The 22389-nt window shown below is 35.6% G+C and overlaps 2 protein-coding genes across 3 annotated transcripts; one reads left to right on the top strand and one right to left on the bottom strand.

Moving 5' to 3' along the window:
- Positions 1 to 26: 26 nt before the first annotated feature.
- LOC101264943 (oligoribonuclease) lies at positions 27 to 4719 on the bottom strand. 2 transcript variants are annotated; one of them, XM_019214440.3, is made up of 10 exons: positions 4511 to 4663; positions 3211 to 3296; positions 2761 to 2891; positions 2469 to 2543; positions 1807 to 1883; positions 1373 to 1454; positions 1189 to 1244; positions 725 to 811; positions 424 to 514; positions 27 to 319 (listed from the first exon to the last, which is right to left on the bottom strand). In XM_019214440.3, the coding sequence occupies exons 3-10, from the start codon at positions 2882 to 2884 to the stop codon at positions 198 to 200; spliced, it is 714 nt and encodes a 237-aa protein (XP_019069985.1). In that variant the 5' UTR covers positions 2885 to 2891; positions 3211 to 3296; positions 4511 to 4663; the 3' UTR covers positions 27 to 197. The 2 variants fall into 2 exon arrangements, with proteins under 2 accessions (XP_019069985.1, XP_004242463.1); XM_004242415.5 differs by lacking the exon at positions 3211 to 3296 and having other exon boundaries at positions 4511 to 4719.
- An 8266-nt stretch (positions 4720 to 12985) lies between these two features.
- Positions 12986 to 19418, top strand: LOC101262530 (mitochondrial import receptor subunit TOM40-1). Its single transcript, XM_004242407.5, has 11 exons — positions 12986 to 13228; positions 14682 to 14763; positions 14877 to 14976; positions 15059 to 15154; positions 15252 to 15302; positions 15496 to 15561; positions 16616 to 16717; positions 17971 to 18039; positions 18117 to 18200; positions 18661 to 18756; positions 18995 to 19418. The coding sequence occupies exons 1-11, from the start codon at positions 13093 to 13095 to the stop codon at positions 19049 to 19051; spliced, it is 939 nt and encodes a 312-aa protein (XP_004242455.1). The 5' UTR covers positions 12986 to 13092; the 3' UTR covers positions 19052 to 19418.
- Positions 19419 to 22389: the final 2971 nt, after the last annotated feature.

Below are 22389 nucleotides of genomic sequence, written 5' to 3'. Positions count from 1 at the left end.
TGCTTAAAGTTATCAACAATGCCAAATAGGGACACAATGGTACTCAATATGATAGCCAAAATCAGTTTGTTAAACATGGCTGAGTTCATAATTTAGATCAAACACCTTTTTACATCTAAAATCCAGAATCACTTTACAATGGCAGGTAACACCACATCTTGGGAATCATAATCATGAGATGATAGTTTCATTCACTGTCACTTTTTAGACTTGGAGACTTTGAATATGTGCTCCTTGAAGTATTTGAGTTCAGCTATACTCTCCTTAATGTCATCCATAGCTCTGTGCTTGTTTTGCTTTTTAGGAGCCTTCCTGTTGTCTAATTCAAAGTAGCAGCAACATATAACATGTAAAACTCCCCAACCGAACCGATATATTTCTCTGGAAAGATCAGATAAACCTAAAAATGCAGTATAGTTTTACCTCTTGGATACCAACGAAAACACAGTGCCTTTACGCTGCTGACGTCAACAAGTACATGCGAAAACAAACTTGCCAAATTTGGCATGAACTTCTGTAACATATAAATTCGAAAGAGAAGAGTAAATAACTGGTGATGTTATATATATGCCTCAACGTTGGAAGGCTGACTATAGAAAGAAGTATAGAATAATCCTGAAGTTCAGTGGAATGACCACCTAAATGATATAGTACGCACAGGCGTCTATTTGTAGAATCGTTCCTCCAAGTGGTATCTATAGATTCAGACAAACACACACCATACCTTCAGAAAAAGAAGATCCGTATAGATTGAATTTCCTGCGAGCAGTGGTGTATAAGTCCTTATATTTCTCTTGACAAATTCAACAACCTGCACGATGCGAGGGAAAAAGGAATATTAATCCAAGAAGCCAACTTGTAGAATCCAGGGCTCATGAGGAATGTATGTGAATAACATGCCATTTTATTAGGCAAAAGGGCGAAGAAAGGTGTGGATGTCTGTGGGTTCTTTTAAATCCAGAATTGTCATGCAGCTCAATCATGGCAACTATATCAAACATATAGCTAAAAACTTGGTATGTGATAACAATCTAAATCTAAATTCATTTGGATAAATCATATGATCCTCTTAGTCTGAAAGCAAAGGATACTGCCCATGACAGAAGCATACTGTCCAAGGATTGTCTTAAAAACTTGTCAAACAAGCTTAAAGAACATTTTTTGGGCTTATTAAAGGGAATATGATACCTGCTTCTCGGCTTCTTCTTCAGTGATGGTACTCTCGAGCACCTTCTGAGTCAAACCTAAATCACATTAAGTTTCATCTTTGAACTAACATTAGAATCAACAAAATGTACTCTATAATGAAATGCTAGTCGTATTTCTCATAAGACAATTTTAGAACCTCATGCATACACATTAAGCCACTTACCACTCGCTGCATGATGGGTCTGACACCATTCTCCCATATTGTCCAGACACTCCTTAGTTTGATGTATAACTAAATCAGGACCCTATTTTTGAAAGCACAAAATGAATTCCTGTTGGTAGAAGGATGAGAAAATATTGAAGAGATGTATAGGACGCACAAGTGATCACGCACGGCAAAATTCTAGTGATAGAGAAGGGTAGACAAAATTCTGTAAATTACAGAGAACAATATTACCACCCTAGAGCAAACTCAGCAAAGTGGAGAAAGAAATTTTATCAGCCAATTGGCATTATGATGATAAGTACCATATACATTACTTTAGATCTCTCCTCCTAACTTCGAATTATATTGTAATATTCAATCATTATGATGTTAACAGAGTGCAAAACTAGAATAGAAATATGGGATAAGTTAGAAAGGTGAGACAATTTTACCTCAATTGATTTGGTCAAGTTTCCATCAGTAATTATACAAGCAATCTCCAATATCCTTTCAACTTCAATATCCAAACCTACAAAGGAAGAAATGTCAAAAGAAAATTATACTTCCAAATTTTAATCTTCAAGAGTATTTTTGGAGATGTACAACGCAGCAATTTTTTGATGCATCAGGACGTAAGATGAGCAAGACAATGTTTTTGTCCAGCTTATGTTTGGATCAAGTTGATTGGCCTACAATTCTCCAGCTTACGTTTAGATGTGGCCATATTCTCAATTTAATTGTATTGGCAACTCTATACTCAAGGGAGTCTCATCCTCCAAGTCTATCTACTAAGCAAGTATTATGTGCCACCTAATATAATCCAAGATCCGTTGTTAGTGACACAATGATAGTTTACGGATTAAGGACCTAAGGATTCCTTGGTATCCAAGAAGAGAATCTAAAGAGAGGTGAATCTGGTACAATTATTGAATGAAAATTGGCAGAACCCATATACATTAGGACAACAGAAATATTATCTTTCAGGATAACCAATAGCAATATTTATATTTTATGCAAATAGTGATTAAGGATGTGCAAAGTATGTTAATTGATGTGCTTCAATATGTGTCTTTAAGAACCAAACCAATTTCACGAGTCATGAACTAAGAATTACCAGTCATCTCAAGGTCAATCCATACAAGTGGCAATTCGTACTCTCCTGAGTTGTCATCTTTTTCCTTGGCTTTACCTGCAGAGTTCACAAATTGTCATTTTCTCGCAGGGATAGTTAAATGTTTGAGTTTCTGGAACTAAATGAATACTGAGGACTGGGGATTCACTATTATTCCCTCCTTTTCCTATTGACCATTCAATTATTGAACTATTCTTTTTCAACACACCTATTGATCTACAAATCTTAGTATGATGCAGACACATATTTACAAATTCTGCTACCCAGCCGTTACCTCTTCCATTTACTGTCTCAGTTTCCCCAAGAGTTTTTGTGTCATCCTGGCTATCGGCGACATCCAAATTCAGACATGAGAAGCCATTAGAGAGTTGATTCATTTTGTGAAAGCCTTTGATCATTAAGCTCCTAAGGAATGAAAAATAGGTTAATGTTGAACGATGATGTTTTTTACCTTAGGAACTAAAATAAATAGATCAAAGAAATAACTTGTTTCTGCGAAGGTGAGTACTCTAACTTCTGAGACAGATCAACTTTTTAAGAATCACTGAAAAAATCATGCTTAGTTGCACTCATCATGTCAAGTTCCAACATAGAGAACCCAAGTTAGTAATAAAGCATAAAATATAACTCCTCCCATTTTTTTTAAAACTGGTAACTTTAGTCTATATATCCACAAGTATACTACAAAAAAGTGTAGTTCCCCTTCAAAAGTTTTACAACTTACTGTTAATCATGAATAGGTCTCTGGATTACTCAATGCTTCTTCTCGAGTGCACAAGAATATCCAGACAGATGGGAGAAGAATATTCACTGGCATTCTAAGAGAATTAGTCGACAAATAAAACACGAAAGAAAGGAATACGAACAGCAGCAAACCCTTGGCATCACTTTTCTATGTAAAATTATGCATATATTGTTTCAATAACCTTGGTGTCCGGGTCAACTTGCACACACCTTGACTAATTCCATATAATACCTCGCAGGCTCCCACCATCAATAAGTACCAAGTAAGTCTGTCCACCAAGATTACGACAAATGGATAGAAATCAGCTAGCTCTTGGGATTTGGACCTGAGAGCTAGCATGTTTTGTTTTTAAGATTTTTCTCTGCCTTTTAGAGAAGCTACATGTTACTGCTGGAACATGATTATGCTCCCTCGTAGTCACACTATTTTACCTTACACTTGTTGTTTCCTTCGACAATCTATTTGAATTGATAGAAACTAAGCATTAAAGTCCAACAACCATAATCCAAAGAGCACACAATCCCAAATGAATGAAAGGAGCTCGCTCTGCTGTCAGGAAGAGCCCTTGATCAATTGTCATTCAGCAAATGTATCACCACAAATGAAGATCTAGTATTACCAGGCGAACAAGGGTACTATAGCAAAACCCCTCAGAACAAGTCCAGAGGGTTCAATACGGTATGACAAAACCTATTTTGAAGGGTTACAACAAGTTGTCCTATAAGAGACTAAGTAGAGAACAATGCTCTCTATCTTCAACTCATATGTACATCTACTTAGTCATCAACATCTCTTAACTAAAGTCATATCATATATGACACTTCCTCATAATCCGTATTCCCATCAGCTTTCGAGTAGGTAAAGAAGTTGAAGCTTAGTTACATCAGCTATTGGCTATACACACACAAAAAAAAAGAAAAGTAATCATATGTGTGAAGCATCTACTGCTCAAACCCTATATTTGTTTTCAAAAATCCACTCAAGATACATAAATAACTTAACAAAAATCCAGTAAACTACATTTTCTAAAATCTAAAACCCATAAACTCAAATTTCTAGCTCCGTCTCTAGGTGATGTGGTACTCTTCTTCTTAATTCTATTAACAGTACTCTGTATCTACTATCTACTACTACTAACTTAAAAAACAGTTCTTGATTCAAAAAAGTAGTATGTCATTTTATCAAACACATAATAATCATTCTGACATAGATATAAACAGTACACATAGAGCTGTGAGTAAGAATAAGGCCGTTAGGAGGCGGAGGAAGGGTAGTTTACCGGCAGAGTGGTCGTCGGAGGTGGCGCTCGAACAGTGTTGAGTGTTGACTGGTCAGAAAAAAGACTCAAAAGTGAGACGGTACAATAGTATTACTATTTCTTCGTTGTTTGAAAAATGGGGGAAAAGTGGGCCGCATGTCTTTTTCGGGTCATTCCCCCAAAATGTCTCTGTCCAACTTTAATTTTTGTCCTCAGATTTGAGAACTTCAATTTTTTACTATTCAATATCCATTTTAATTAATAAATAAATAAAGTACTTTTGATATCAAAATAACAAATATTTTTTTTCATAAACAACAAATTTAAATTTTTATACATGAATATATATATATATACTAACAATAACTAATATAATATTTGTGTGTGTGAGAATTTGTGTATTGTATTGATTTTCTTTGGATATATATATCTTCTCAGACATATAACACAACTCACGTGATATTATAATATGAATATAATATCACGTGAGTTATGTTATTTTATGACAGACTTATATTCATATTATAATATCATGTGAGTTGTATTACATGTCTGAGAAGATATATATATCCAAAGAAAATCAATACAATACACAAATTCTCACACACAAAGATTATATTAGTTATTGTTAGTTATTGGTATTTTTTCATAACAATTTTTGAATACTATAACAAATTTTGAAAATAATATGTAAATTTTGTCTCATTACTTAACTCTTATGAAATTTATGTTTAGCCAAAAACAATATAATCTCAAAAGATTAAAAAAAAAGTTAAAATTTGGTTCACAAAAAATTATAAATAAGCATTAATAGAAAAATCAATATTTGGATATTTTTCAGTTCTTTATATTTATTGATATTTGAGTAAACTTTTTATGCGATACGTTTTTATATGTTTATTCACATCAAAACAACTTCAAACACAAAATATTTGAAGATAGCTTGTCAAGGACAACAAATGATTGACTATAGATACACATTATTTACGGTTCAAATAACAATAATTAAACGGTAAAATGGTCTAGTGAATCCTTATATACTTGTATCAGTTTGTATTCTGAATTCTTCTACTTATATATTTGTCATCTGAACCCTTGCACTCAATTGAAACAAGTCTTTTAAGTCCCTCCTACCATGAGTGTAGCTCACTCTCCTTTATATAATTGACATGTAATATCCACGTCACATATATTAATTATTTCATAACTATTTTTTAAAAACTATAAACCAAAATTTTTTAATAAAATATAAAATAATAACATTTTAATTTATTATTAACATTCTAATTCTTTCTATTTCACCACCAAAAAAAAGTCATTGCCGATATCGAATCACATATACTTTCTCCCTCAAGTAGTAATCTGGAGCCTCGCCATGGTCAATGAAAGTTCCTACGGCCATTAAGGCAGCAACAATAAACATCTCAGCAATAGCCAAAGGCAAATTGGACAAATCCTGGCAATTTCTTCACAATCCCAAAACCAACAGCACCATTATTCGTCTTCTCCACCTTTCTTTCACTATTTCCTTTAAACCCTTCTTCCAATTAAACTTATATTGGCTTTATCAGATGATTCTGTGCCACCATGAACATTAGACGTAAACATGATTTGTGAATAAACGGTTCTTTTTCTTGGAATTTGTGCATATTGGAGCTAAAGTCTTTGAACTCCTCATCAGTACTCAAGAATGCCTCTGTTTGCGATATTTGCGATTTTTGTTGCTGTAAACATCAAGAATTTGAGAATTGTGGATAAACGGACGAACCTACTCGTTACACCTCCATACACGGATTGAAGCAAACCTCTCGCCTCTGTAAATTTTTATCCCCAAAAACTCCAACATCAATGGAGACTCTCAAGATTTCATCAATTATCTCACTTGTGCAACTTTCTCCCTCAACCTTTTTAATCTCCGTCACTGTTAGATGACAATAAGTCTTCTATGTAAACTCAACATCCTTTATTGATTAGGATAGCTCTTTTCTATTTGTATTCAAACTCTATCATGTACATCATCAAAATATATATATATATATATATATATATATATATATTATGGCAGCCTTGGTCACCTGCAGCAGTGACCAAGTTTCTGTCCTCTTCCTTAAGTTTCAATTTGGTATCAAGAGCCAACTTTTTTTTTCTTTCTTTCCGCCACCATGGACAACTCCAACCAGTCCATTGCCGCTGCCGTTCAGCCACAGTCATCCTCTTCCACACATCTCTCCATAACTGACTCCAACTCCCAAACAATTGCCCTTCCCGGCCTTCCGATAAAACTTGATCGCGAAAATTATTACCTTTGGCAATCTACCGTATATTCTGCCTTTGAAGCCTTTGATTTGGAGGGTCATCTTGATGGAACTAATGCTCCATCCGCCACTATCTTAACCACTACTCAGGACACCTCTGCATCCACAACAAATCCAGCCTTCACGGCTTGGAAGAAGCGCGACAAAACCCTTCTTCTTTGGCTCAAAACTACCATGAGCCATTCTATCCTACCTTACGTAATGCACATTCGTACCACTCGTGAAGCTTGGTCATATCTTTCCAACCTTTATCAATCTCAATCCCGAGCTCGCGTCATGCAACTTCGCCACCAACTCCAAACCACCACTAAGGGTTCTTCAACCATTATGGACTATGTTGACAAGAAACGAACTATATCCCATAGTCTAGCCCTTGCTGCCCGTCCCATAACAGACGAAGAACTTATGAGTGCTATTTTGTTCGGACTAGACTCTTCCTATGGACCTTTTCGCTCTGCCATTAACCCTCACCTTGATAACCTCACCACTGACTCACTTCTTGGTTTACTTCTCCAAGAAGAGGAGAAACTGGCTGAGGAAACCAAATCCTTCCAACTTCAAGCCAATGCCATATCTCGTCAATACTCCAACTGCTCCCCCATCACTGGATATCCTAATCAACAAAGTGTCACCACCTCTCAAAAATCCTCCACTCGCCCGACCAATACCAACCTCCCTCGTTCCTCTAATAGATCATCACCTCGCATAATCTGTCAAATATGTGAGAAACCCAACCACCATGCTCGTAATTGCTACAACCGCACCAACATGGATACTTACCCACCAACCTGATCCTCTAGCCGTCCACAAGCCAATATGGTTACTCCCTCGACTAATTCTATGATGTCTCCTTCGGCTATTATTGATAATTCATGGTTTGCGGACTCAGGTGCTACCAATCATGTTACGTCAGACTTGTCTCAACTATCTATTCACACAGACTATAATGGTGAGGATCAACTTGCTGTAGGTAATGGCCAAAAACTCTCTATTAATCACATCGGCTCCTCTAAGCTTTCTTGTGCTACTCGACCTCTTCATCTTTATAAAATTCTTCATGTTCCTTCCATCACCAAGAGTTTACTGAGTGTTTCTCAATTTACTAAAGATAATAATGTCTTTATGGAATTTCATCCCTCTTGTTGTTTTGTGAAGGATCATCGGGGAAAAATACTACACCGCGGGTCAATTGATGATGGTTTATATCATTTCGATGGTGGTGGGCTTCCTGTTATCTCATCCTCAACTCCTCGCGCCTTTGTCATATCTCGAGCATCACTCCAAGTGTGGCATGAGCGCCTTGGTCATCCCCATGAGCAACTTTTACGTCGTCTAGTCTCTAGTTTTAATCTTCCAGTGACTTCCAACAAAATGCCTTCAGTTTGTGGATCTTGCCAATTAGGAAAAAGTCATAGGCTCCCGTTAGCATCTTCCTCAAGTCGTAGTTTATTCCCTTTTGATTTGGTGTATTCTGATGTTTGGGGGCCTTCTCCGCATCTTTCTATTAATGGAAACAAGTAATTTGTTCAGTTTCTTGATGATTCTACTAAATTTGTTTGGATATTTTTCTTGTCAACAAAATCACAAGTATTTGATGTTTTTAAATACTTTCATAAGATGGTTTCCACACAATTTGGCAGAAACATCAAAACGTTGCAAACTGATTGGGGTGGGGAGTATCGTAATGTGTCTTCATATGCCCAATCCATCGGCATAACTCATCGTCTCTCTTGTCCTTACACTCATGAACAAAATGGGGCTCCAGAAAGACGTAACCGCACCATTGTGGAGAAAGGACTAACTTTACTTGCTCGCGCATGTCTTCCATATCAATACTGGGAGCATGCTTTTTCTACCGCCACATACCTACATAACTGTACCATCACTCCCATACTATCCTTTAAGTCACCCTATCAAGCTCTATGTCATCATCCACCGGATTACCAACTCCTTCGAAAATTTGGGTGTCTATGCTACCCTTTTCTTCGTCCTTACAATCATCATAAAATTGATTTTCGCTCTCTTCCGTGTGTCTTCTTGGGTTATAGTTCGAAGCATAAAGGTTATCTATGTCATTATCCCCCCACCAATAGGATGTACATTGCTCGTCATGTGACGTTCGATGAAGATAGATTTCCCTATCCTCATTACAACAAGTTTTCTTCTTGCTCCAGTGACAACTCACCACCCTCATCCTTAACTTCTCTACAATCAATTTCCAATGCGTTTCCCACATCTGCTACCTCACCTTTACTCCATTCACTAGCAGATTCCCCTTCCTCATCCTCCCTACCCACTCGAGTCCTACCAGTACCTCATTCATCCACCACAATATCTCTACCACACAATACATATCCGCCCGCCGTCGCGTCCTCTGCTTCAAGCACATATCAGAATGCTCCCACATATTTCCGGCCTACTACTTCTTCCAATCATCATATGACCACACGAGCTCAAACAAATTCCCTCAAGCCTAAAACACTTGTTGTATCTCGCCATCCTACCCCAGTTTCATCCGTTATAGCCAGTGAACCAAAACCCTATAAGCAAGCTGCATCCTCTCCTGAGTGGTTGTGCGCCATGGAAGCTGAATATCAAGCATTGTGTCGTAACTGCACTTGGACACTTGTTCCCTGCCCTCCCACTGCAAATGTGGTGGGTTGCAAATGGGTATACCGTATTAAGCGACGAGCAGATGGTTCAATCGAAAGGTACAAAGCTCGCTTAGTTGCCAAAGGTTTTCATCAAGAAGAGGGGGTGGATTTTCATGATACATTCAGCCCAGTTGTCAAACCTTCAACCATCAAACTTGTTTTATCTTATGCAGTGACTAAAGGTTGGGCTCTTAAGCAATTAGACGTTAACAATACATTCCTTAATGGTGACCTTACGGAGGTTGTTTACATGTCTCAACCACCAGGCTTTATTGACAAGTCTCACCCACATTTTGTGTGTCGCTTGTCGAAAGCGTTATATGGACTAAAGCAAGCTCCTCGCGCCTGGTTTCTCAAGCTCAAAACATTTCTCCTATCGCATGGTTATACTTGTTGTTACTCTGACTCATCCTTGTTTGTCCGTCATACTTCTTCCTCCACTACCTACCTCTTAGTTTATGTGGACGACATCATCATAACGGGTAGTGATCCCTCTTATATATCCTCATTCACCCAATCTCTTGATCTTGAGTTCTCTTTAAAAGACCTTGGTAATCTCTCATTTTTCTTGGGTATTGAAGTTAGTCGTGTCGGATCTGGGATGCATCTCTCTCAAACTAGCTACATTCGAGATTTACTCACTCGAACAAAAATGACAGATTGCAAGCCTTCTCCTTCTCCAGCGGACACCACATTTCAATTGTCCAAACATGGTGAAACCTTTGATGATCCATCATTATTTAGGAGCATTGTTGATGCTCTTCAGTATGCGACCATTACGCGACCAGAGATCTCCTTCTCAGTTAGTCGTGTTTGTCAATACATGAAGAATCCTACATTAGATCATTGGAAAGCCGTGAAACGGATCCTTCGCTATCTCAAAGGCTCCCTTACGCATGGTATCTCCATCACTCCATCCACTTCATCTAGTATACATGTCTATTGTAATGCAGGGTGGGCTGCTGATCCTGATGATCGTCGTTCTCATCATGGCTTTGCTGCATATTATGGTCCTAATCTAATCAGTTGGTCCTCACGGAAGCAAAAGGTAGTAGCTCGGTCCAGCACTGAAGCTGAATATCGTGCCATTGCATTTGCCGCATCAGAAGTATCTTGGATAGCTAGTTTGATCAAGGAACTCCGATTTCCTTGTCCTTGTCTTCCTGTGATATTCTGTGATAACATCAGTGCCATTTATCTCACTGCCAATCCTGTCTTTCATCAAAGGTCGAAGCATATTGAAATTGATTATCACTTTGTTTGCGAAAAGGTTACTCGTAGCCAGCTTTGTGTTAAGTACATTCCTTCCATTGATCAAACTGCTGATGTGTTCACTAAAGCTCTAAGCTGCCCTCGTTTTGCTCATCTACGATCCAAGCTCACTGTCTCCAAACCCGACATGTGCTTGCCGGAGGGTGTTAGATGACAATAAGTCTTCTATGTAAACTCAACATCCTTTATTGATTAGGATAGCTCTTTTCTATTTGTATTCAAACTCTATCATGTATATCATCAATATATATATATATATATATATATATATATATATATATATATATATATATTACGGCAGCCTTGGTCACCTGCAGCAGTGACCAAGTTTCTGTCCTCTTCCTTAAGTTTCAATTGTCACACACTATCACTATTTTTATTTCTCCCTCCAAAGTAACAACAACCTAAGCCACGACACAATCAGATCTTGCCACCATACAATCAAATCTGGCCAAACTTTTTTGTAAGAGGCAAGTTCTTCTAGTTCTTGTAAACTTCTATAAGAGCTGACTTTTGTTTATGTGAGATGACAGTCATAACCTGTGCAATTGACAACCTTACCACCTTGATTTTGAATAACTTGTTAGGAGCTCCACCGGTTACCTTTGCAACGCGGAGAAGAGCAAGCTCTACCGTGAGATGCTTCACTGAGCCAAAAGGTCTGTCTTCGACTTATTCCTCAACTCATGATCTTTTATTCTCGCCATGGTTGCTGCTCCTTTGAGGTTACTGCTGAGATGCGGAAGGAGATTGGAAAACAATTAAGCTTGGAAGAAGAAATAAGTTTTTAATCAATTTCTTTTTAGAAAAATATTTCTTTTATAATTTTAATATTTTTTTTAAACTTAAAAAAGTTGTTCACTCGCCTTAAGATGCGAGAAGTCACGTATTTTCGCCAACTCAACCATCTTAAAGACACATAAGCTTGGTCAATGATCAGAGAAATTGTTAAATTATGTTTTATTGAGTTTAATGGTTCAAATGACAAAAGTATAAGTAGAAGAGTTCAAAATATAAACTGACACAAATATAAAAATCCACCAGACCATTTCACCTAATTAAATACAGGAAAAATTGTATATAATAGCAAACTAATAACCTAAATTAAATGGAATAGCTAGGGTTTGATTTAATTGTGCTCCATAGCAAACATTAGCTAAAATTTGCCAGCGTCTCTCTCCCAAAAATCTCGCTCGCCACTCTCCATTCTCGCTCGCCTCTCTCACTTTATACACAGAAGTGTATAATTCTGTTTCTGTTTTGTATAAAGCGAGAGAAAATTGTATATACACATGCAAAAATGTATATCTTCGTGTTATACACTTAATTATACAATTTACAAACATTTTACTTTAAATATTGCAGAGAAAAAGGCCAACGAATTATACAATTGTAGTGAAATACAATTTTTTCTAGCTTTATACAACAGAAGTGTATATATTGTGTTTCTGTTTTTGTATAAAGCGAGAAAAACATATATCTTCTTGCTATACACTTATAATTATGCAATATACATACATTTTAATTCGATTCAACTGTATGCAAAACAAATTATACAATTGCAGCGAAGCGAATTATACAATTTAGGCCAGCGAATTATACAATTGTATATGTATACCAAATTATACAGTTTTATGTTTTCTGTGGAGCGCAATTATGCAAAGTTTGTTATAACATACAAATATGAATTTTTTGTTTGCTATATGTGAAAGTTGTCCTTAAATATATGTAACTTCAAAACCTTTTATAGGACTAAAATTATGTTACGATGATCTCAAAATTAAATCTTTACACATTAATTCACTTGGAAATAATTTCATACACTATTATATCACTAATGTTTAAATGACAATGCACACAAATAAGTAACTTTCTAATTTTATCTTTCAAATTTTATAAAGTTTACCATATGTGCATACAAAATATTATAATTACATAGTTTCATGACAATTTATTAAAATATATGCATGATAATTCATTAAAATATATCGTATATTATTATTATACTAACGATAGTTTTCACCTTAGTTTTTTTCGAATCCACTTTCATTTTTCTACGAATCAATCTTGTCATTTTTTTTGGATCATCTTATTGTTGTTATGCTTTATTTAAATTAATTAAAGTTATATTTTAAAAAAACTCTTTATTTTCATAAAAGAAACACAAAGATAAAAAATAATATTATATACCCATCACATTCTTCGGACTCCACCGAATAAAACCGGGTCGGGTTCTGCCGAATTGATTTTAGGGGTTTTGTGAGGGTTTATTTTACACCTTTGCTGTCACTGAACTCTCTCCTTCTCCTCTATATCTCTCAGGGGAAAGAGAAGACTTTTCACATTTTCCTCTATTTACACAATGGCCACTCTCGTCCCTCCGGCAGCTACAGATTTTCCGGCAGTCTCAAAGCCGACGGTGACCGAACCGGAGAAAGTCGATTACTTCAACTTGCCTTGTCCTATTCCTTATGAAGAAATCCACCGTGAAGCTTTAAGTTAGTATTGTACTTCATCTATTGTTTGATCATTGTGTTCAATTTTCATTCCATTAATTTTATCTGACTTGATTTGTATTGGAATTTAATTGACGTGACTAGAGTGAAATGGATTTGAAAGATTAATTTCTGCAACCCTAACTAGTTTTGGATTGAGACGAAGTAGTTGTGATCTTTTCTTCCAACTTGCTGCTGATTGTTTACTGTATAGCTAGACTGAAATGCAATTGAAGCCTTTAGTTGTAGCTACATTATTTTGTTAATCCAATTGATAATATCAGATAGGCAGTATCAACTCCAGACGATGTGTAGTTTCTTGATTTGAAGTTTTGGTGCATGGGTTTTGGACGGCGAAAGGTAAGAAAGGGTCTGCCTCGTCTGAAGGAAGGTGAGGTGCGCGGCTAGGAGCTCGCCTTTTTGAAGTGTGGTGCCAATTAATATAAAAAAAAATTAAAATAGTTAATTCCATATATAAATAATCGAAATTTCAATCAATTGCAATAATATATTTGCAAATATTTCAATTTAAAAACTGAGAATAGATAGTATATACTAAAAGTCTAGAACTTGAATGAGAATAATACAGAACAGAAGTCAAAACAATTAAAAAAAAAGAGGTAGAAGTAACTCCGAAGTTGGGAAAAGAAGAAGCAAAAAGAAATAGGGGAAGAAGACTTTTGAAGAAGAAATTAGAAGTAGAAATAAGTATTGATTGGACTTTGGAGTCACCTGAAAAAATCTAGCTGGTCGCCAGAGAAGTCTAGTTGAGTCGACTGGTTGGAATCGCAGTTGCATTCTAAGAGTGCAACTATACAAATTTGAAAAAAACAACCTAAAATACCTTTAACTTTTAAAATCCTAAATTAGTTGCCTTCTTTTAAAGATTATATGAAAGCAACACCTTTCTTGCCATTGTTGCCATGGCGTCGTCTTTTGAAAATCGCCTTGCCTCAAAGCTAATAGGCGATGAAGGGTCACCTCGCCTTTCACAACACTCGTGCAGGGGTGCTAAAATGCTTACATAGAGAAGGGTTAAATGAGTGTGCAGACCAGTATAGGATTTGACGCAAAATTTTTAGCTTCTATTAATTTAAAGTGTGTAGATTCTGTATCAGCTAATGTTTGGAAAAAACAGAAGTGAGATCAAATTTGTCGGATTCATAGTCCACTGCAAGCTAGATTAGTATTGAACTGTTAGCAGAAGTTTTAGTGCATGTAAACACTGTAATGATTGGTTATTATTTTAGTTCATGTTAGTGTTGTTGCTGTCATCAATATTATGTCTCTTAAGTCATGATCTAGTTATCCAGTGTCTGGCCTGCCTAGGAGCTCCCACCCTTTTTGCTCCCTTAGTGACTCAAATTCACAACCTTCGGGTTGGAAGTGAGTGCTGCTTAGCATTCGAGCAACTCCCTCTTGGATGTGTCAATTAATGCATGTCTTACCTTGGCAGTGTCTTTAAAGCCTGAGCTTTTTGAAGGGATGCGCTTTGACTTTACCAGAGGACTTAATCAGAGGTTTTCACTCAGTCACAGGTAGATTTGGCATTTCTAGACACATATCAGATGTATTACTATGCTTTCCCCATTCTTGGATGGAGAGGGATATTTTCTCAATTATGAAAGAAATCTGCTTCTATTTCTGTTAGTGTTTTCATGGGGCCCACGGAACTTCCTACTCAGTCTACAGATGTAGTCAAAATTCCAACTGCTCACTATGAGTTTGGTGCCAACTTTATAGATCCAAAGGTGTGTATTTGATACTATCCCTATCTAGTGTCTGAAATCCACATGATTATCTGAGTGTTGGAGCAATGACTGTTTCCTGCAGATGATGCTTTTTGGGAGAGTAATGACAGACGGTAGGGTGAATGCAAGAGTGAGGTGTGAGTTGTCTGAGAATCTTGCAATGAAGGCTAATGGTCAGGTATGTGTATTTTTGATTGCTTACCTTTGATAGTGTTGGTAAGCAATTAATATATATCAAGAATAAGCCATATAACTCATATTTTTCTACTTATCAGCTAACGGGTGAGCCACACATGTCGCATGGCATGGTTAATTTTGATTACAAGGTACTTTTCTTTACTCTTATGCATGAAACTCAGGGCATGCAAGTCATTGGATTTAATTCATGCTTTCGGTTGGAATGTAATGTGGTATTCTATTTCTGATCAAGTCAACCCATACTATGCACAAACTACGGTATAGCCTAGATGACTTAGGAAGACTAACATTGCGTGTTCTTGTCTTTTTTTGTTTGTTAAGGGTAAAGACTACAGAACACAGTTTCAATTGGGGAATGGTGCATTATTTGGAGCCAGCTACATCCAGGTAAATAATCAAGACTTGCAACTCTGCAAATTAGCCAATAAAATACATCATTAAAAGCACTAATATTTTCAAAAGTAAATGGCCTTGTCTCTGATCATTTGCAGGAAAAACCAATTTAAAGGTTTCACACATTTATGTCCACAAGTTACATGAAATATCTTGAAGTTTCAAACAGAGTCAATTTTGATTCAAGCAGGGAATACCACAATTTCACAAAATTGGAATACAGTGTAGAGGGTTCGTGTATCAGGGCTAGAGTAACAGTATGAATAAATATCACGCTGGCAAATGGGAATAAGACCTAGCAAGATTGGGAGATAGATAAAGAATAATCATCAGGGTAGTTTCGTCTAGTGTCAGCGAGAGATAAATATCCTGTAGTGTCTCTATTTGATAAAAATAATTTCAGGTTGTGTCAAAAAATAGATCATCTGGGGAAAAAGCAAAGAAGAGAAAAAACCTTGTGACTAATGCCAGTTCAAACACTACCTTTGATGCCCAACTTGAAAATAACCGAGATATCTTAGTTTAGATTTGGAATCTTTAAGATGTTCCTCACCATCCTCATGATCCTAAAAACTTAAGTGGTAAGAAAAATATCAAACAGATCGTCCCGCGCTTTACTCCAATGATGCACCACTTATGCATAAATCTTCGATTTTCTGTAAAGACAGTTTCTTGATTGAGTGATGTTCATCACATGTGAATAATTCTTGTTTGAGTGACGTTCATCACATGTGAATAATACTGCATAATTTTTTGATATTTTTAGCATTAAATTAAAAGGGCTTATCTACTCAATGGCCTGGAGCTCTTGAATCAAACATAAAATAACGATAATTTTGACAACTTTCATGGACTTGTTACACACCAACAGCTGAAAGCAATTTGATTTTGCAGTTTTCATCACTAATATATAAGCAGGATGATTTTTTTCTTGTGCTTCCTTCGATTGTGGTTGGAGTTCATTTTACTTACTTTTTGGGTGTATGTAACATACATTATATTTATTTCAACTTCTTGATCAATCAATGTACCTTTATATCTTTTGCAGAGTATCACTCCACATTTGTCTCTAGGTGGTGAAGTATTCTGGGCTGGTCAGCATCGGAAGTCTGGCATTGGTTATGCTGCTCGTTACAACACAGATAAGATGGTAAAGTGCTTATTATTAGATACTCCTATTAGAGTAGCATGCTCTTTAAAAACATAATAATTGGAATTTGAAGGTATTATGATAACAACAAGATACATAAATTCATGAAAGAACATTTAGAACATGAAGTTGTTAATGGGTGTGAGCGCAGAGGCGGACCAATGCGTTGGGGTTGAGGGTGCACCAGCACCGGGAAATCTAATATACATGTAATTACCTCCAAGAAGTAGAGATATATTAGTTGTGGCAGCTGCATGTGCAAATTACAGCTGGTGCATTGGTAGAAGGCTCCATCAGTCCCTCCATATTGAGAGAAAAATCTTATGGGTTGGTCTAATTTTGTTTCATCGCTTGCTTATAAATAAAAGAATTGAATTGAGTTGAAATTAACCACGAACTGAATATGCTCGCTATTATGGGTCTTTATAGTCTGGTGATAGATTTTCATTTGATATAATAGTGCACTCGCGGCTGTCAGAACCCTGGTCTGCCTCGATATATTTGTAGTTCAATTTTTATTAGTATTAGACAGATATTTGGGGATATCATATTAGTGTGTTCTTCTCCTTTAGAGTTATTTGCCAGCAACTTAAATCGACCTGGCATATTTTATATCCTTGTGATTTGTTCCCTTAAATACTTGTGTTTTTATCGTGCCAATCAGGTGTTCTGGAATGTAATCATGGTCTAATGATTGACACATGCTTCTTAGGAAAATATTTGATCTATTCCTTTAAAAAGGAAACTACTTGTTGTATTTCCTTTTCTAGCCCTGCTATCCCTTTTACTCCTACTAGTTAATTTCCTGTGTTTGTTTACATAGTCATCATGCTTAAAAGTTGATGGACTTCAATTTTTACCAGTACGTATTTTGGTCTCTTTTAAAAGGGTTCAACTAGTAAGCGCCTTTGAAAGAAATCTCTGGAAATGTTGAGGCCATTGTTGGCATCTCCCTATTATCTGTATTATAAACTCCTTTAAATTTAAAAGGTTTTCTGGAAAGCAAATTGCTTTATATTTGTAGCTTTTCTTAATAATTTGTGATGCAGAATTTCATGGAATCGCACTGGTTCTTCTCTTCCTTTATGAAACATATTTAAGCAGTTTACAGTAGCACCTTTATTCATTGTGTTGTATTTTTGCTGATTTCACCAGAATTCAATATTTATGGTTTTTGCTTAATGAGTGTGTTACAACTTGCTTGGTTGATTCAATTTTTCTGCTAAGTAGTGTATGTTTCATTCTGCCTGCAGGTTGCTACAGGGCAAGTTGCTAGCACTGGAATGGTTGCACTGGGCTATGTTCAGAAAGTTTCTGACAAGGTTTTACAAAGGCATTCCCTAGTCTAGAGATAGAGTTAATGATGAGTAGGCTTGATAATTGACTTTCTTCCATGCAGGTGTCTCTAGCATCAGACTTTATGTACAACTATATGTCTAGGGATGTAACAGCAAGCGTTGGTTATGATTACATCCTTCGGCAGGTAATTTCTGTGGCAAACAAACTGTTAGAATGTTTGCTGCAAAGCTTTGCACTTGCTAGTTGTAGTTTACTCAGTATCTATCTGTCATCTGGTTTTGATGAGTGTATTGCACTGCTGGTCTGCTGCAATTATTTGAGCTAGTTCAAATGGTGTGCATGTTTGATTCTGGCAAAATTATCTTTTAAATTTGAACTGATTAAATGCAGACTCCAAGAGATTATTTTTGCTGATTTTTCGACACCTTGATGCCAAAACGACGTCAATATTCTCATTCCCTTCTGTAAATTTTTACGCATAAGATTAGGCATTATTCTAGTTGCTACATGTATTATGATGATCACAAGATAGTTAATATTATAAGTCTATGTTTGGACTTTCTCATGTTATTTTGGGTGCATAGCTGTAGTTGGCTCATTTATATTAAAGGTGGTCAAGATCAGTAATATTGTGTGCATTGCAGTGTCGTCTTAGAGGAAAGATTGATTCCAACGGCTGTGTTGCTGCTTTCCTGGAAGAACGCCTGAACATGGGTCTTAATTTCATTCTTTCTGCCGAGGTAAGTGTCATATGTGCTGCAGGTCTAATTCTTTTTCTTTATATAATTTCTCTTCAACATCCACCTCTCTCATCTCGGGTGCAGTTTTTTCCTTCTCAAGGGGATGGCATACAAATTTCAATTATGCTTTACTCTTTGAGCTTTTACTTTCAAAACAACTTTCGCGTTTTTACAAGTCTCTATCTTGTGCACTTTGGCTACTCAACTGTTATAAATCTGCTCCTGATGGTGCCTGCAGATTGATCATAAAAAGAAAGATTACAAGTTCGGATTTGGGCTGACAGTGGGAGAATAGAGGAGGCAGTCAGTTTAAACAAGGGTAAACTTTTGATCGATCATATCCGTGGAACTAAAAGCATCTTAGGTGATTCTTTACCTCAATAAGAATCAACACATCAGTTTTGTATTTTTTATTGAGAAAACTGCCATGGAACATCAGGTGCTTCAACTAGCCATCAGTAGTTGATTTTGCAGTGTGGTAAGGGAACATTCATGGTGAAATTTAAACGGAGGGAAAAATCGTTTTATTGTTTTAATTCCTATAGTCGAAAGATATTTTAGCCCTTTTTCCTGATAGAGAGAAATATAAATTCTGATTTAGTGTTTATGGATAGTGGCATTTGCCCAGAGGCTTATCCCTACTTGAAAAATTGTTTATGTAATTCTTTTGCATTCATTTCATGTTATTTGCGAAGTAAAGAGGCGTTAAAGGTGCACCATAAGGAGAAGGTTCACCATAAATACTTAGCACATAAATTATCTTTTGATTTTCAAAATTATATCGGGCTTGTGGATTAGTAAAAATGGACGGATGAAGTAATTTTTAGCTCTTTAAACCCCCACCAATCACACACATCAAGGAATTGTAGATTTCATGAAAAGTTCATCAATATGTCCTGAGTTCCCACGGCGGCGTTTCAATTTTGACATGGCTGTTCACCGCCTTGCCAAAGCCAAATACTTCTCCGGTATGAGATCACAAAAATGCACTTAACCTGTTTGACGAAATGCCACAACTAGATTGTCAGCGGACTGTCTATTCCTTCAACGTCCTTTTGAAATCATGCATCAGATCAGAGAGAGATGATGAAATTGGCTTGCTGTTTCGTGAATTACGCGAGAAATTGTCAATTGTGCCTAATTTAACATCCTATAACCTCGCGATGAAGGCGTTGTGCAAGGCTGGTTTTGTGTATTCTGCTGTGCTTTTGATGGATAAGATTGAAAAGCATGGGGGATTAATACATTGTTAAAAGCACTTTCTGATAGTAAAAGGTTTTCTGAGGCTGAAAACTTGTGAGTTATGATGGAAAAAGAGAAATATTCTTCCTGATACTTGCAGTTATGATATTAGATTACGAGGTTTACTTAAAGTTTCTGAGGTGTCAAAGGCGATTTAGTTGTTTGAGGAGATCGTTAAGAAGGGTTTCAATCAGCTACTATAATATGATAAAAGTGTATGTTGATGAAGGGAATTTGGAGCAGGCTAATATGTGGTATGAGAAGATGGTGCAAAATGGTTGCCTTCAAAGTTTTCAGTTTTGATTGAATTCCACTAGTAAAAATTGTTTCTAATTCATTCCCTTATGGTGCAAACCTGGTAGACCTAGGGTTCAAAGCATGATTTTTTCTCAATCTATCTAAGCGCCTAATATTCCAAAGCCAAGGAGACCACCCATCCTGTTTCATTTGATGTGAGACTCTTTAATACTCCACCTCGTACCAAGGCTGGACATTTGGAGCGTCAGAATTTAATATGGAGTTCCAACATTGGTAAATAATACTTTGGGGTGATCTAGTGATTTGGGCTTGGAACTTCCATATTGGAGGTCTCAAGATCGAAATCCCTTAATTCAATTTTCTTTAGTTTGTTTCAAAAAATCGACTCCTTTCCTTTTTTTGATAATACTTTAACTTTCTACCTGACATGTTTAAGGTCATAAGATTAAAAGTCATTTTGGTTGACATAATTTTAATTTAAAATCACAAGATTAAAAAACATTCTTTCTTTTCTTAAACTTCGTTTCAAATCAATTTAGGATATATTTTTTAAAATGGAGGAAGTAATCAGGATGAGATTTAACCACGTAAAAAAATGAATCTTTGATTTTCATCCATTATTGGATTCTTCAACGAGTACCTATGTTGGTGGTTGATGGCAATTGACATTTGACAATTTGTCTATAATACGTTACGTTTTTCTTTTCCTTTTCAGAATGCACACACATGGCTCTATTACGAAGAAACAATAACGATCGAGTACAGTTGTATCTATATCCATTGGCCTAAGGTCTTACTTAATTCCGTAAATTGACTAAGCTCCGCATGTCAATTTTATTCCTTTCTTGTCGATAAATACTCCATATCTTTTTTAGTGTGCATAAAGTAAATTTTGTTTCACTATAGTAATTTATACTCCTCATATAAAAGAACGAAAAAACATGCAAGATCTTTCAAAGATAGAATGTTACCTGTTCAATTAACTCGATTTGTTGACATGACAAATTCGATTTTGGCTAAGACATAAAACATATAAAAACAACACCACAAAGGACGTGTCATTTTTATTTGATGGTAGAAAAAAATTTTGTTTTTATTTTTTATTTTGAATTACATTTTCATTTGTATTCAAATTAAAAAGAAAAGAAGCAAAACAACCTCCAAGTCAAAGAGAGTGTGGATCAGATATAGAAAACAAAGGAAATTTGAGCTCTATTTTTTCAAAATATCAAATTGATCTTGAAAAAGATTACGTGAAATTAGACACAAAAAAAGCATCAACATAAAAAACAATACAAAATTAATACGAAAATAAAATTAAATTTGTTCTTGAAACGTTATTTACTTTTTCAATTGAAATAAAATGAAACTTTGAATCAAAGAATGCTCAAAAATATCAAAATATAATTTAGAGATGAAAGGTAGCCGTGTAAGTCAAATTTGTCATGCCTTGCCAAGCATCCTTGAAAAAAACGATTACAAACAAGTTGAATTTCTTTAATTTGAAAAAAAAAATGACATTCTTTGTTTGTTTGTAATACCGACTTTTTTGGTATTACTTGTGTCCATATTTCAAATCTAATATTAAAATAAAAGGATTTAATTTACGTGCTAAAGTAAGTACTGTAATTTTTTTATACTATTAACTATTTTTTAAATGATAACATCAACTCTTAAACAAATAGCTAGAACACTCAAAGGGACTCTGGTCAGAATAATTTTATACTACCAAGGAAAGGTAATGCCAATAACAAGAATCTTTATTTTATTTTATTCAAAGATAAGAAACAAAAAAGTTCTTAAATCACGTTTGTTGGTGGATTCTTCATAATCAAGCAATTGTTCCGTTTTATTAATATTAATTAATATAATAATAATAGTGCTTCGTCCCTTTTATCAACATACAAAATTATGGTATATATTCACCCTCTTAAAATATTTCAAACACATATAAGTGTGATAATTAAAGACCTTTCATTATATTTAAATTTCATATACTCTAATTAATTGCATAAAAGAAAAATATATGAATTTAAAATAATAAATAAGAGTATCATAATCTTATTTTAGGGCCATGTAAAAAAAAATAAAAAATTAACATGTTAGTAATTTTTACAATTCTAATAAAATTTC

Source organism: Solanum lycopersicum, chromosome 6 (assembly GCF_036512215.1).
Source record: "Solanum lycopersicum chromosome 6, SLM_r2.1".
Lineage (NCBI taxonomy): Eukaryota > Viridiplantae > Streptophyta > Magnoliopsida > Solanales > Solanaceae > Solanum > Solanum lycopersicum.
Note: the sequence above shows the minus strand (reverse complement) of the source record. Positions and strands in the feature narration are given on the sequence as shown.